At 36.0% G+C, this 15,666-nt stretch overlaps 2 protein-coding genes across 3 annotated transcripts; one reads left to right on the top strand and one right to left on the bottom strand.

Annotated features, from left to right (window-relative positions):
- Positions 1–4,192: 4,192 nt before the first annotated feature.
- Positions 4,193–7,702, top strand: LOC113357322 (phosphatidylinositol-glycan biosynthesis class X protein-like). 2 transcript variants are annotated; one of them, XM_026600691.1, is made up of 6 exons: positions 4,193–4,511; positions 5,587–5,679; positions 6,142–6,220; positions 6,392–6,767; positions 6,859–7,025; positions 7,242–7,702. In XM_026600691.1, the coding sequence occupies exons 3-6, from the start codon at positions 6,149–6,151 to the stop codon at positions 7,545–7,547; spliced, it is 921 nt and encodes a 306-aa protein (XP_026456476.1). In that variant the 5' UTR covers positions 4,193–4,511; positions 5,587–5,679; positions 6,142–6,148; the 3' UTR covers positions 7,548–7,702. The 2 variants fall into 2 exon arrangements, with proteins under 2 accessions (XP_026456476.1, XP_026456477.1); XM_026600692.1 differs by having other exon boundaries at positions 5,578–5,679.
- An 893-nt stretch (positions 7,703–8,595) lies between these two features.
- LOC113357320 (peptide methionine sulfoxide reductase B5-like) lies at positions 8,596–13,994 on the bottom strand. The gene is made up of 3 exons (XM_026600690.1): positions 13,594–13,994; positions 9,069–9,225; positions 8,596–8,926 (listed from the first exon to the last, which is right to left on the bottom strand). Exons 1-3 carry the CDS (start codon positions 13,968–13,970, stop codon positions 8,777–8,779), a joined length of 684 nt encoding a protein of 227 aa, XP_026456475.1. The 5' UTR covers positions 13,971–13,994; the 3' UTR covers positions 8,596–8,776.
- Between the last annotated feature and the right edge of the window lie 1,672 nt (positions 13,995–15,666).

Below are 15,666 nucleotides of genomic sequence, written 5' to 3'. Positions count from 1 at the left end.
AAGAACTTCGACCCCGAAGTTCAAAATAAAACCAGAAGAAAAGAGAATTACTTGTAGTCATCGTACGAACAAAACACAGATGAGTTCCAAACGCACAGTCCCGTTTGAACCGGAACTGCTCTGATACCAACTTTAAGGGACCAGAGAATTTTCGCTTCCAAAGGGTCGGGTTACGACCCGCTTGGCAAGCCCCGACTTCCCGATACGCCACTAAAGAAACCAAATTTGAGAAGGGTCATCTAAACTAACAATTGATTTCCATCGTCTTTACTGTGAAGACACAATGTCTCTTGCCAGAGTAGTCCGATACCAACCACCGTTATCAAACAAACGGTCTTCCGGGTTGCCACCCGTAGGTGGGGTGCCAATTAAGGCCTGACAGAACGCACCATTATCAAACAAACGGTAATTCAATGCCAAGGTAGTCCGATACCAGCCACCGTTATCAAACAAACGGTCTTCCGGGTTGCCACCCGTAGGTGGGGTGCTATTTCTGGCCTGGTAATTCACAGTACTCCTTCAAGATCAACCGACTATCTTTATCAGATGATATGAACTTCTCAAAGAGCTAACAATCATCTCAAGGTCGATGGTATGAACTGGCATCATATGCAGCAACCATCCTTCTCATATCATGTAAGTTACCTCTTACGATAACAACCATTGTTAATTCACAAGCCTATACAAATGATATGAATTACCTCGGGCAGTAATAATCATCTTTTGTCTTATGGATTGTACAGTTATCAATAGTATGAATTATCTCCGAGGGACAACTATCATCTCTTTACTAGGTAGTATGAACAACCAGTGCTGCAACTACCTCTACCAACGAGATATATATTGCCAAGGTTGCAATCATCTCCGAGTAGATGGTATGAACTTCCAAGCAGCAACCAACCCTTCCCATACCATATGAGAAACCATGTAGAGTTGTACTGAACCGCATAGCGGCTGCCTACGTACCCTCTCCGTTGCTCGAAGGGATCAAGCACGACCGCAGTTCGTCCAGTGTTTCCAGTACTAAACATGACTCGATCTTCTTGAATTTTTTGTAGAACATCTATCACATGCACAAGTATGACATACTAAAATTTCATCATCATCCAACCACTGGATCTAAAGATATCATCATCAGAAGAACATGCATTCTAGGGTTTACAATACAAAATATTCAAGCAACAGTATTTATGAGAAATTCCATTAATTACTGCAACCAAATGGATGTGACAACAATTCATGATGTTTAGGAGATACCCATTTCTCCAATTCCTACAAGAATATGAACTATAACAAAAAGCCCAATCTATAATCATGAACCCTAATTTATAGTTAACAAAATTGAACAATTAGACATAGAAATCGAAGGTAATTACAAGTTACTCATGTCGTTAATTTAAGTGATGAAACCAACAACAACTTTGATCAATTGAATAAGAAAAATCACTTAATTCTATAGCTTCCATAGGAAAGAACAAAAGATATCTTCCCTTACTTCGTATATGAAACCCATCAACAACATACTCAACTAGAATTCCATGAATTTGAACCTTTACAAAGCTCCCTTATACAAAATTTTATGGAGTGAATCAGAAACAAACCAAAAACCAGATACAAGGAGAGGAAAACGATTTTCTCTTTTAAGTTTACTTTGTAACCCAAATGACCATGCTACCCTTCTCACTTTCTCCATGTGACATGTGTGCATTGAGGTGTTTCAGTGCATGAGAGCTTATTCAGGCACCTAAACTTTCCAAGGTGGGCATGCATTTTTATATAGACACTAAAGTTTATCATTAAGGAAAACTAAAAGTGTTACATGTCAGAGTTCTAGGAACTCTAAGGGAAGATTTCGACTAATGGGTTTTATTAAACCCGAAAAAAATTAACTTCGGGGTCTTACAATAACTATCAGATTCGGATACTGAATACCACCAAATGATAGTTGCTGATCTATACGACTATTTAATCAAATCCATCAAAGATAAATTAGATCTTATTCGGATCCCAGCCGATCCAAGATGTGTGCACAAATATCACGAGATGCAAAAACCAATCAGAAAAATACTTTTGTCTTCAAATCTTCAATTGCTTTCAATTGTACCTGCACACAAAAATTTATACCACTTATGATCAATCACACACATAACGTAGTCTGTTAACAATGAATGATCACAAGTTATCTTCAGATCTAAAAACAGTTATGAAGATCCCGTCGATACTTTGGTCTAGTTTGAAAGACCATATGTCAAAAGAAAAGACTAGGTGCAATCATAGTTTCAATTACCGCTAGTCAATCAAATAGATAATGGAAAACTAAAATAACAATGCAGTTATCTAGTTCACACCAATGGTACTCGTAGAGATTCTTGATCCCGCATAAGTCTTTAAATGAGTGAACGTAAGAGATATTTCCTAATTAGGATACTTTCCTCTCCGGATAGTCGGCTCCACCAGAAACCACAAGAATTAAGTTTGCCTAGCTATTAGGATAGTTTGCAAGAAATGCAAAATTAACTATTTATAGACCAAGGTTGTTTGGACAACAAGAAAATTCCAAAACCGAAAGATTCTCAAGATATGCAATAAAGTACCTAATTTCGGTTTTCATATTTCCAACCAATATCGAACATGTAATTCCTAATTCTCTCTTTGTAAAATATCTAATATTAGTTTAACAATGAACTAATATAGCTTTTCAAGAGATATGTTTTGATTTTGGAAAATCAAAAACATATAATTCAAATTAAAAAATTCTCAATATTTCGGTTTGGGATCACCTTGAATATCAAGGAATATCTTTGAACAATGAATGATAATAATTATGTACATGTTCAAATTATGTCGACATCTAGAACTTTCCTATTTAGCAAACCCTAATTCCAAACTTACACAAAACCGTAAAGTAATATGTGAATGTTGAAAATTGGTTTTCTCTTGGGACCGATTCTACCATGACTCCCAACATAGGTAGGGATCGGTTCTACCAAGTCTTATAATATAGGTAGGGATCAGTTCTACCATGATTCCAACAATACCTAGGATCAGTTCTACCAAGATTCCCAATATAGGTACCGATCGGTTCTACTAAGACTCCCAACAAAAGGTACGATTGGTTCTACCTTGACTCTCAACATATGTCATGAATTCCCACCTTAAGTTCGCATTGGTCATCCAATAGATCTTCATAGCTAGGAAAACTGACGAAAACACCTATAGATTATTTTCGATTAAGAAGCAAGATCGTATATCTACTTCAAAAACTTAGTTTCCTATGATGAAATCACACATATATCCAATACAACATCAAGTTACATAGATTATGTCGATGTCGGATTTACGAAGTTGAAAAGATAAACGTTATACTTCGTAATTCAATATTCTTCCTTGACATTTTGATCATAATAAAACCAAGTCTAATACTAGAGTATTAAATATATCATCGCATGTTATGTTTTTAATCATAAACGACTTGAAAGTAACGACATGAATGGAAACAAGTCAAGTCAGTATCACTAACCTCAAGTGGAAGGATGATGTCTTCGTTGTAGTCCATACGTCTTCACGTTTTCCAGGTCTTCAAAGTAATACTTGTATGTCTCAACATTCCCAGACTTTCTAGTCTTACCTAAACGAAGTTGACTCTAGTAATTTTAATCAAGCGACTCTAACTGAGTTTTGATACTAAAATATGACAACCAAACTTGACATACCAACGCATGGTGTGTTCAACCGAGTAGTGGTCTAACAATCTTCCCCTTTGTCAATTTTAGTGACAAAACTCTAATATGTATGGAGATAAACGAATTAAGAAATAAAGCATTCTTCAGAGGATGGATTCCAACTCTCAACAACACAATATCCTTCATATATTGGAAAAATAAATGTTGTTGTTGACATCTGAATAACAAAAGAAAAAATGCTGCTGCGTGTAATACATGAGAGAGTAAAGAGAATGTGTTTGGTCTGACAAAGGTACCGCCGAAAGTCGAAATGTTTTTTTTTATCAATAAAAGACAATCAACACGAGGACTTCCCAGGAACCGAAAGTCGAAATGTTGCACCAGCCCAGGATGCACAAAATGCACGAGCAAAAAACAGATGCAGCGGTATAGTTGGATTTACATGGGCCAAACTGTTAGTCCAGGTGTGTTATTCACGTTTTAGAAAAATACGCACACTTTCGGACTTCCTCAATTTCCTTTCACGGTCATTTCCTTTGTTCTCAAAATTTTAGTCTCTCAAAACCTAATTCCCCACTGTTAGTTTCTCCCACCAAACCCGTCCGTCCTTTAATCTCTCACTCTTTCATTTCTATTACCTAGCTTGAAGAACTCATAGGTAGATGTCGAATCTGGGAAAGGATAACCAGCTACTCTTTTACACAATCAGTTGATGAAATCTCATGGATAATAAACCAATGTGAAAAGACGACACGTTAATTTACAGCACAATTTGTGTACAAGTTGGTTTTTGAGGGCGTATCGAATGGAGATGGTCTGACATTGATGGTGAGTTGTTGTAATTTGTAGTTGATAGCTATTGCTTACAATCAGAGCCTTGATTCGGGCAGAAAATACCTTATAAATTGAGGTTTTGCAATTGGCTGTCATAGTAAATAGGATTTATATTTGGTTCTATTTTAGTTTTCTTATTAGGGATAAGATGAAACTCTGTCATAGTAATTAAGATTTATACTACCTAAGTTTTTTTCTTCTATGTGTTGTTCTGAATTATATAGTATAAGGATAGTTCAATTTCAGAATGGCAAGATACTACCCTGACCTTGTGTGTCATGCATCCTTGATTCCTTGGTAATTAGAATCCTTCTATGTTGTTATTCAAGTCCTTTTCAACTGACCGAGATAAATCTGTGATTATTTATGGCCTAAAAATGAAGATAGGTAATGCCAGAGATTAACATTATAGCTCATGAAGTTGAATTGTCCCCTTTTGAAGTATTTTTGTATCACGATCCTATATTTAGGAGAGTTGGCAGACAGTGTATAGGTTTTACTTTGCTGATTGTTTATGAAGTACATATATTTGCTTAAATTGATGGAAGTGTTCTTTGTTTCTCTTTAATGTAGTGTTTTTAGCCGCTATTCAGTACTTGGTTGTGTAAATTTTTGCTTCATTTGTGTAAGTTAGTTAACTTTTTCATATTGTTTCTTGTAGCTTTTAGGATTCTTATTATTCTTCTTATTGTGCATCATTCAAGGGTTAACAGGAGTAACTAGTGCTGATTTTGTCATCGTAGATGCACTAAAATTTAGGAATTTTATATATTAGCATATTTGCTTTTAATTTTTAGTTTGTGTAAGGTTTTAGACCTCTAGTTTCCTTCAGAAATCTAGTAGCTATATTTTGCATCATTACATGTCCATGTGCTTTCTTTTCTTTGTTTGCTGTATAGTTTATAGCATGTTTATTGTTTCTGAAAATTTTGTTACTCCTAGTACTGTTAGGTTTAGTTTTGTGTTGCCTTTATTCGTTGTGCTAGATTTTCTTTACCGTCTGCACTGTGTTTTCGTCTCTAAGGGTTTCATTCATTTTCTTTGGTGCTGATATTTCTAGTGTGCTTAGGTTTGTGAGAGACTAGATTACTACACAGGCCAAAGAAAGAAAGAAGGAGAAACTGACCAGATTTGTTTGGCCTTCTCGTTTTGCATACCGGAGGTAAGTTTCTTGAAGTTAACACTTTGAGCTGAATTCTTCCTCTGTCTGCTGTATTGCTTTAATGGGATAAACGTTAATATTTGATTTGGTGACGTACTCCATTTTGTTAACAAATACGAGCTGGCCTCTCGCTAGTTAACCACTTCGTTTAGTGCTAAAATCAAATGAAAACCCCGCTTAAGATAACTGGATAAGGCACACTCTTGGGACAAACTCTTTTAAGTTTTAAGATTACGGAAAGTTTAGTCAGTAATGAGATGCCTTGTAGAATATCTGAGCTAGTCAAGGTCAAACCAACTCCAAGAGAAATCTAGAGCATGTTAATCTTTTTTGTTTTCTTAATAGTGATCATGTTTCTTTCTGTCTAGTACTGTGTGCTTTTCTATTTTTTCTTAATGGTTATCATGTTTCTTGCAGCCGGATACATCTGTAGTCTTACAGTTATATTGTCATGTGTTTCAGGTAATCTATGGATATCAGGGGCCCACTGTACGTGTACTTGTTGCTTGCATTCTTACTCATCCATCTTCCAACAAGATCAGTGAGTCGCACCTATTACCTGAGATTTTTTGCTGGTTAACATATTTACTTTACCTGTATGGTGATTTATTTGTTTCAATCTGATATTAGAATGCTGGCTTAAGTTAGAAGAATTACTCATATTTATAAACAAGTTCTTATTTTGTGTATGTCCTCCTACCTTAATTTCCAGGTTGGCAAGTGTAACAACCTACAACACACCAGCTCATTGCCGTGCTCGGAGAAATATCTTTCGGAATCTTACTTGAACAAACACGACATCATAATTGATTCTAACTTCCAAAGTTTCTTGAAGCATGACTTTCTCCTTCACCCCTGTAAATCGTTCGAAAATCTAAATACAGTGATTAAAGTACCAGTTTTGCACAGGGATCTGATTGGTGAAGGCTCTCATCGTCGCTTATTTTCTTCCTTAAGGGTCAGTATCCAGCCTCATACAACCATATCAGAGCTACCAGAGCACTTCTGTGAAGCCGTGGTTATTGAAAGACTACCATCTGGAGTCTTTGCAGACCCATTTGAGTTGCAACATCTCGTCCAACGTGGTGGTACTACTCTTGCTCTTCTTCATGTGAAGCAAATTAGTAAGTCTTCTGTTTTGGTTTAAACTTTCTAAAGACGAGAGGTTCTATGTTTCAGTCTTTGTAGACGCTGCTGTTTTTGGTGATACAAATTTGGAATTACCTTCGGCTCTTTCCAACAGATCAGTTGTCGAAGTTCACATGGATATAGGTCACAACATTCTATCGAAGCACACCGATGAATTGAAAATCAACCTAGAGCTTCCATTGCATGCACGATACCCGGTGAGTTGAAGTTAATAGCTGTATTAGTTGTTACCATATGAAAAAATCGGCGATAACCCTGTCTCTGTAAAATGCATTTGTTTGGGGTTGCTCACTCCAACTGGTGACTCTTAGCTGGCAAGAACCACAAAAATGAACGAATATAGAACTATCCATTATGTTAGATTGAATTATTTGAAAATGCATGGATTCTGAAAGGCTACTATTCTTTTGTAGCCTCTTGATGGAAGTGGTTACTCAAACGTGGAAGTGAGTATTCCAGATTTGTTTATTCGTTGCTCCACTGAACGTAATGGGGCACGCGAAAGATGTTTTTGGGCGAAAAGAGCTGAACACGTCCAATCCCTAGCTGATGCTGTTCTTTGGAGAATCCCTTCTGGCAACAAGGCACACTCTCAAATAGTATCTTATGTTACTTTTACCGCAGCCTTCTTATCCACGGTGTTAATTGTTCTTGCTGCTGTATGCTATTCACCAAATACCAGTAGCTCTAAAAGCTTGAAAAAACTACGAAAAAGCTGAATTCAGTTTTACTTTGCCTGTCAGGACTCAGGCATACACATTCTTATTTGGTTAATAAGCAATCATTTTTTATTGTTTTTTGTTCCCTGTTCTTGTAAAATTGAAGAATAATTTTATTTTCATCCATGTCCACGGACTCTTTCTACCAAGTTTTTCTTTCAAGGCTTGGAATTTCTTTGATAGTTGTAAGCAGAAGTGTAGAAGGTGGAAATGAAGATGCAACAAAGAGGAAAAAAATTGAGTTTGTTGCAATTTGTATTAGTTTCTACTTGGTCTGCCAATTTGGTTTTACTGGGTCAGCAAAATTGGGTCTAAGGTGCAACCCTATGAGCCTCTTCGATTCCCAGCAAAATATCTAGCTTAATCAATTTCAATCAAAAACAAACTTGTTGATAAAAGACTGATGAATTTTGCTTTGGTAAGATATAATCAAAAGATTTTGAATTTATTGGTGATACACTCATACAAGGACAAAAATACTTCATGCTCAAGCACTTCTGTAACCAAAAATGAAAGAGAAAACAAACTAGAAATGCAACATCCAGGTGCAAGAATGTCTAAAGTGGCAAAAAGAACGAGACTGCAACAAGAACCACAATGAATGTAACCAAACAACAAGTGCAAGATGGAGAGCAGAAGCAACAAGAAGAAGAACATCAACAATGGCAGGAGAAGGCCAGGAACTCGACAAATAATGTGAAAAAAATTACAGAGATGTTCTTTAATTACCAATTCCGAGAGCTAAAAAGAATCTTCAGTGTATATGAACACAACTACAACAAGAAAAAGATGAAATCGCTAGACACCGATATAACACTTTCTTCCACTAACACCATGATCACTTATTTTGTTTATTTTTAATGCGATACACACCCTCATTTGATACACAAATAATTGAAAAATCAAACCAGCATCTCAGGCAAGCTGTTGAAACTGAGAAAGCTGAGTTAGATCGATGACATGTTGGTCAGTCATTTGGATTTTTAGCAACAATCTACAATCAGATCTTGAATAGAGCAACTTCCAACAAATGAATACAAGCCAGGGGTCAGAGAGAACTACCTCATTTTGCATTATAAAATTCAGGATCCAATTCTTAACATACTTGGGAAGAAAATGAAATGTTATTATTCAAGGTAACAGAAAATACTGATATAGTTCAAAGCATCAGGACTTTTATGCTGGTCACTTACAGAGACAACATGTCAACATGTATAGTAAACTTGGAACTAAGAACCAGGGCTAAACTTGAGAGAAACACTATTAACACAGTGACGTTCATCTGTAGGTGTCTTAAACCCTTCGCCTTTAAAAACGTGTCCCAGGTGACCCCCACAAGCAGTGCAAGTTATCTCAATTCTCCTTCCATCAGGGTCCGCCTGAAATAACATTGATCATCTTGTTAACATGAATCTAATAACCCAAAGGAGAAGCAGGACAGAAATGAACAAGTGAAAAACAAAATGTTTGAGTAAGATTAGATAGATGTCTAGAGAGAGAGTGAGAGAGTGAGAAACTTACAGTCCGTGTAATGGCTCCAGGAAGACCCTCAAAAAAAGCTGGCCAACCACAACCAGAGTCAAATTTAGTGGTTGATTTATATAGTGGTGTGTTGCAACCAGCACAAGTATAAACCCCATCACCATAAAACTTGTTGTATTCACCAGTACCTGGATACCTGTATATCAAATATCAACATGAGCATCATTCAAAATTGAGCTTCATTTACTGCTATTTCTAAACATTGTCTAAACTCTAAACCACTCGGTGGAAGAAACCGACTATACATTTCATAGTTCAAAGACAATGAACTTCAAACACCTTATCTAGAAAATGTCAGTCTGTCATTGTTCAAACTTCAAATGAATAAACTAAGAACTTCGAGCTTCATTTCATCTTTGATGGGAAGAAACAATGGTGTAATGTCTTAATTGAGAACATTATGCGGACTGTCACAGTTGTAGCCGTTTCTGTTGTTATTGAGAAATTAAACAAACAGACGAGTGCCAAATATGAATCCGAATAAAAGCAGTATACAGTCATATCAAATTATCGTTGAGCCAAACCTCATACGAATACAAGAATTCTCAATGAACCTAGCTCTCCTTGAAACTGGCTTGCAAGGCACAGATTATCCAAGGCTTCATAAGAGCCAGAATTCACAAGCCTCTTGACAATTGACATTCTGTGAAGAAGGGACTGAATTGCCACTCACATAATTCACAACCTCTGACACATCTTTGTGAAGAAGGGACTAAGTCTTGTGGTTGTGAAGGAACAAAGAGCGAAATGCAAAAGCTTTACATGTTGGAAGAAAAATCCAAAATGAAAAAAGAAAAGTCCAAAGCTTAAAACATATAATAAAAAATAAAAAGAAATAGAAAAACACGTAATGATTTCGCATTAAAATTTCTTGAGAAAGTCCCCTTGTGAAAATCACACCAAAATAATAATGTTATTCAAGTTTTAGTGCGAAATCATTATGCATTTTCCTACGTTTTCGATTATTTAACGTATCTTTCAAGTTATGGGTCCCATTTTTCCTTTTTCTTAGATTACATTTTCCAAACGCATGATACTCTAGCGCTTTTTCCTTCACACCTTCACACCTTCACACCCATAAGAACTAGTCCCTTCACAACAATGATGTGGACTAGGTAGTGAATCACAACCATAAACTCTCTAAGATTTGCTTTTACTCTTCCATTCTTCAGTTGGAATTCTAAACTCTCTAAGGTTTGCCTTGTTCTTCCATTCTTCAATTCAAATTCTAATGTGGCAGCAACTTTGGGAGAAGGGTCTTTTATCTAGTTAGACGTGCTATCATGTCCGACAACAAAAAAAGTCTTCTAAACCAGATCATGAGGAACGCGGTGTCCATATTCAGCCACATCTCTACCTATCAAGGCCTCTCGAAATAGTTGCTGGTCTGACTTCGATAATAGAGGTCACCTTGAAAACCAGAACTGAAGTAGGTCGCCTTGCCTTGTATGTGTGAGAATCCATGGGCATACATATAAAGAGTTTTAGAAAATACAACGGAAAATTGGTGATGTGTCCCAAAAACTCAGTATCATTTTGGGAATATGTCCCGAGCTTATGTCCCGAGCTTCCAATTTTTGGGAATATGCCCAGCCATCCAAAAATCCGTCTATGATACCATTAAGGTAAAACACAGAGAAGCAGTGCAGTGAGTGAAAAACAAAACCCAGTTGGGCCTTCAAAAACATTATGTAAATCAAACCCTATGTTTATTTATCACAATTCATCATGGTGGTTTTCATAGTGATACCATTAGCTTCATAAAATAACCATAAAACTAACAATTGAAAAGCTCGAGCTTGCGGCCTCTTTTTTACGGATTGTAAAATCCCTAATTTAGTTTGGTCACAAAAAAGAACAAATTTCTTTTTAAAATCAGTTCCTCCATCGAAAACAGTTAATATTCCAGTGGAACTGGTTGAACCATGGTGAAGAAGATGATCGATGGACGCGTGGCTCAAACCTGGAGGCCCAGGATAAGTAGGTAAAAATTTTCTATATAAAGGGTATAAGTGTGGTTTTCTAACAAGACACATAATATATTATCAACCGTTACATCACACGTCATGTGGTGTTCACATAACAGATTTGGTTGGGGCATATCTGTTAATTTTCCCCATGTGTAATCGCACATGTGTGATATAATTGACTACTTAACATGCTTAGACGGATGTTTGGAATCTCGGGACATATTCCCAAAAACTGGAATCTCGGGACATATTCCCAAGGTGCCACCATATTTTGGGGCATTTTCCTCATTTTCCCAAAGAACAAACAAGCTAAACTTGAGACCGCGTCTCTTGGATTTTCTTCAAAGAACACAGATTCAAAGACAACAAGCTGATCTACCTAGACAAACACCCCTTATCCAACTCTAAGTTGATGGCTGATTCTCTAGTTCTTCCACAAATAAAGTTTGATTAAGCTCTACCGTCTCCAATAAATTCATCAGAGTGCGTTCCCTGATAAAAGGATAAACACTTCCAATAGAAAGAATGTCATCCAAAGATTCATCCCAAGTCCTTCAACTAACTAAATTGACAAAAGTGACTTGAAGATTCTTAAACTAAGCATTATCAGTGTGGATGACAACTTAAGACTAGGATTCAATCTCCACTAGTATCAGAGTTTGTTGATCTCTTAAAAACTTCACTCGTCTTTCAATCAAAATAAAAACATAAATTTAAGATACCAGCAACTGTACGTACTTCTACCAGTTGTGACATTATTAAATGAATGAAATTTTTAAGAGATCAACAAACTTTGATACAAGTTGAAACTAAATTTAGACGTACACTATCATCCACAATATACACCATGAATTGTGCCAGCTAGCACTTAGATACCGGACTGTTGCTACTTCCTATACTTCATAGACTTGGTCTAGACTGGAGCTATACTATTCTTTCCTTCCATAAATATAAATATGACCACAAATGGAACTGATTGTCACAACTCAATACTCTCAGAGAGCTCCGCATTCTCTGTCCCATTTTTCCCCTGTGCCCCTGTACCAGCCATTCACAACATGACACATGTTTTTAACTATTTACTACTTTTTTTTATCATGTTTGAAGCCTATAAATATTGTAAAACTCAACACTAAAACCCTAATTAAGAATGTTTGTGATCGAAATCTCCTATAGTAGGTTTTGAACTTGAATTATAGTAGGATTTGAATTGATTTTATCATTTAACTTAGTTTGCTTTGGAAATGAATCCATTGTCCAGTACTTAGATCTATTTTTCTAATCCTTGTTTTGCTTCTTTCCAAAGATAATGATCCTTTTTTTCAGTTTTCTTTGATCAAGAAGAGGAGATGTTAGAAAGCCCCTAATACTGATTGTATGCCTATCGTACCAATTTCTCAACAAGAAAGGATTCTTTCAACATATATTGCAACGAAACAGTAATGAAGTTTTAGGTCAAGATATCTTAGAAATTAAGAATGTCGAGAATGTTGTTTGAATCGGTCGTCTGAAAAAATAAAATAGAAATTAAGAATATCAAGAATGCTGTTTGAATCTCTTTTGATTTTATCGATATCCGGAGAAGATTAGGGGAAGTTTCTTTCACTACAAATGTACTTCTGTCTAATTCAAAGCAAAGCTTTTACATTATATTATTTTAATTGTGAAACTTCTCGACTAAGAAGAAGAGAAGAGTTTCGATTCTTTTTTTTTTCAAAATGTTAATTCTTTTTCTTCTTCCAATTTAACCGGAGTTAACCAAATGTAATTAGGCAGCTAAATAAAGAACATGTGTCATCTTACGACTGGCTGGTACACGACGCGCATGGGAAAAGGAAAAACAGGACAGAGGATCTGAAGCCCTTTCAAAGCAATAGTTTATCAATACCCATCAAAACTTATCAAACGCAGCACTGCACACCAACTACTGCATCACTGCTGGATTTGAAACATTTTAATGGCGCATTAGTTGGACTCCTCACTGTTAACCACTGGCCTATCAAAATTGCCCTTCTGAGGAATACTATTGCAATTAATGTTTACTATGATGCCTGACTAGGGGATTGTGCTTATTGGTACCCTGACTAGGTCATTGCATGTTCTCCATGTGGAGGTCTCACAGCTTCTGCAGTACTTGGTGGTCTAGGTTGTAAAATATGATAATGGCATCATCATTCAAACATCAACTTCTGATAAAATAACATGCAGTGACCTCCTCTCCGTCTTATGTGAAGAATTGTGCATGTATGATCCTAATTTTATCCTATTGAAGAATTCTGATAAAAACAAGGAAAAAACCACGAAAAATATAAAGCCAAAATCAGCAGTTAATAGTCATATCAGACATTTAGCATAAGAAAATTCAGCATTTTGCAGTAAGCCTAATGCAACCAAACCCATGCATATAGCTAAAGAAGTTGGGGTATGAATTCATCGTATCAACACAAAAGATGCAATTTTTAAGCAACCCTTTATTGTAAAGATAATTCAAACCCCAATTTTTTTTTTCAGAACTTTGGTCAGTAAAAACTTACTCAGTTCCTTTCTGTCTGAGAATTCTAAACTGTTCAGGAGACAGAATAGCTCTCCATTCATCCTCTGATTTCTGAACAGGACCTCCAGCCATAGCTACTACTCCTCTTCTTTCACTATAAAACCCTCTCCTTCTCTTCTGATTACTCAAAAACCCACCAAAATTACTCTCAGAAGAGACTGAGAATCTAGGTTTTGATGATGATGATGATAAAGATGTAAATTGAGAATAAGTAGATTTTATTGGAGAATGAATGTGGCTCAGATATTGGGTTAGATGAGTTTTGGGCGTGGAAGAAATTAATAAGGAGGGTTTTCTTAAAAACAAATTTGAGGGTCTCAAAAGTTGGAACTGTAGAGTTGAAGTAGAAGTAGCCATTTCTATCAAAGAATTTAGTTATGTCCAACGAAAAAAAGATTTTTTTTCTTTAATTTTTTAGTTGGACCAAATCAACGGCATAAACGTGCGGAGCAGTCATCAAAGTTGTATCCCATAATCAGCCACGTCTCCCCTTATCTGAGCCTAATATGAAAGTTGGTAGGTGCTCTCGGGGCCGGGCTGTTGAACGTTGCCACCTTTTTTTTTTAGCCCAGGACTCTCTAATCCAAAAATCACAAGTGTTTTACGGTCTCGTTCAAATCTTGACGAGTTTGTCCAAATTTAGAACGATTTCCGATTTTTTATTATTCCAGAACTGACTTTCCATCGATTTAGTATTTAAACCATGCTTTTTGATTTATTTTTTTTGATCTGAGATTGAGATTGAGAGAGAGCGAGACAGACACACAGAGAGCGATGAATCAGATTTTAATTGTTTTTCCAATAGATTTCATCTTCAGGTTAGTTTGAAAGCATTCTGAAATCTATTTTTTTGATCTCAGATTTGAATTCACGACAGATTGAGAGATAGATCGATCCAGATATAAATTTCGGAGGTGATTTAACAGATTCATAAAGGTTAGGGTGGATTCGGTCGATTCTGCACCAGAATTCAACTTCAGGTTAGTTTGGTCTCTTTTTATTTTTAGTTTTCTTTTGGTTCATCATTCAAATTTGTTTCTGATTTTTAGTTTTTCTGAGTTCATGAGTTTATGATATGAATACGATCTGTTACATCTTACTGTTTGTATGATCTTGATTTGATTTTTATTATATAGTAGCTTTTGACTCCCGTGAAACGATTTTTGTTTACTGTTGTTTGATGATGTTTTTTTTTTATGATGCATGATATGAAATCGAATTGATATTTGATCGTAGGCTTCTGATTTATTCAACTATGTGTTCTAGTAAGTTTCTGAAGCTTATATATTTCATTAATCGATGGAGTATTTGATTTAGGTTTACTGTTATTTGATGTTTGTCTTCGATTAGATGTGTACTTTCCTGTACACCGTTTACGTTTTAGGTTATTCAAATTTGAAATTGTGATTTGAAGCTTCAAATGTTTATTATTATATCTTTTGTAATATGTATGGGTATCAAATATGTCTGAGAAGTTATTCATGCTATTTTGAATCATGGTAAGCATTCTGCTGCTTTTCGTCTTAATACTTCGACCACCATAGATGAATTGAAGCATTTTGCATGTAAGCAATGGCGGTCTTTCTGTCCCGGGAGTATACGTTTGATCTATATGGATAATGATCAAATAGTTTTTGTACAAGGTGATATACAGCTGCTAGGTTTAATTGCTCTTGTTATTGTTATTAACAATGAAGATTTCTATTTGAATGTTGACGTGATTCCGAAGCATACTTCTCGTTCTAAGTCTGGTTGTAGCACTAGTTCTAGTTCTAGTACCGCAAATTCTTGTGTAACTGAAAGTCCTAAGCTTGTAAGGGTGGTAAATCATGATGCAAACAAGGCCAAGCCTCTGATTTCCGATGAATGGTTATATATTTTTGACAAGATTGGTAGAGAATTTATGGGTGGTGCTAAAGCTGTTAGACTTGTTGTTGATAAGTACAAGATGGCTACTGGTTACAAGATTAGTATTCTTGAAAATGACAAGACTCGTTTAACTGCAAAGTTCCAAGAAGTTGGTTGGTGTTGGAGGATTCACTTTGGGCATGTG

The sequence above is a fragment of the Papaver somniferum genome, chromosome 3, assembly GCF_003573695.1.
Source record: "Papaver somniferum cultivar HN1 chromosome 3, ASM357369v1, whole genome shotgun sequence".
Lineage (NCBI taxonomy): Eukaryota > Viridiplantae > Streptophyta > Magnoliopsida > Ranunculales > Papaveraceae > Papaver > Papaver somniferum.
The sequence above is the reverse complement of the archived record's forward strand: the minus strand, read 5'-3'. Positions and strand labels throughout refer to the sequence as shown.

What these genes read in the sequence shown, in the direction of transcription:
- LOC113357322 (XM_026600691.1), top strand. Translation starts at nt 6,149, where the DNA reads ATGGATATCAGGGGCCCACTGTACGTGTACTTGTTGCTTGCATTCTTA. An exon ending in TCCATCTTCCAACAAGATCA is followed by an intron (nt 6,221 to 6,391) that starts GTGAGTCGCACC and finishes CTTAATTTCCAG; the next exon opens with GTTGGCAAGTGTAACAACCT. An exon ending in CATTGCATGCACGATACCCG is followed by an intron (nt 7,026 to 7,241) that starts GTGAGTTGAAGT and finishes ATTCTTTTGTAG; the next exon opens with CCTCTTGATGGAAGTGGTTA.
- LOC113357320 (XM_026600690.1), bottom strand. Translation starts at nt 13,970, where the DNA reads ATGGCTACTTCTACTTCAACTCTACAGTTCCAACTTTTGAGACCCTCA. An exon ending in CTCAGACAGAAAGGAACTGA is followed by an intron (nt 9,226 to 13,593) that starts GTAAGTTTTTAC and finishes TTTGATATACAG; the next exon opens with GTATCCAGGTACTGGTGAAT. An exon ending in CTGGAGCCATTACACGGACT is followed by an intron (nt 8,927 to 9,068) that starts GTAAGTTTCTCA and finishes ATGTTATTTCAG; the next exon opens with GCGGACCCTGATGGAAGGAG.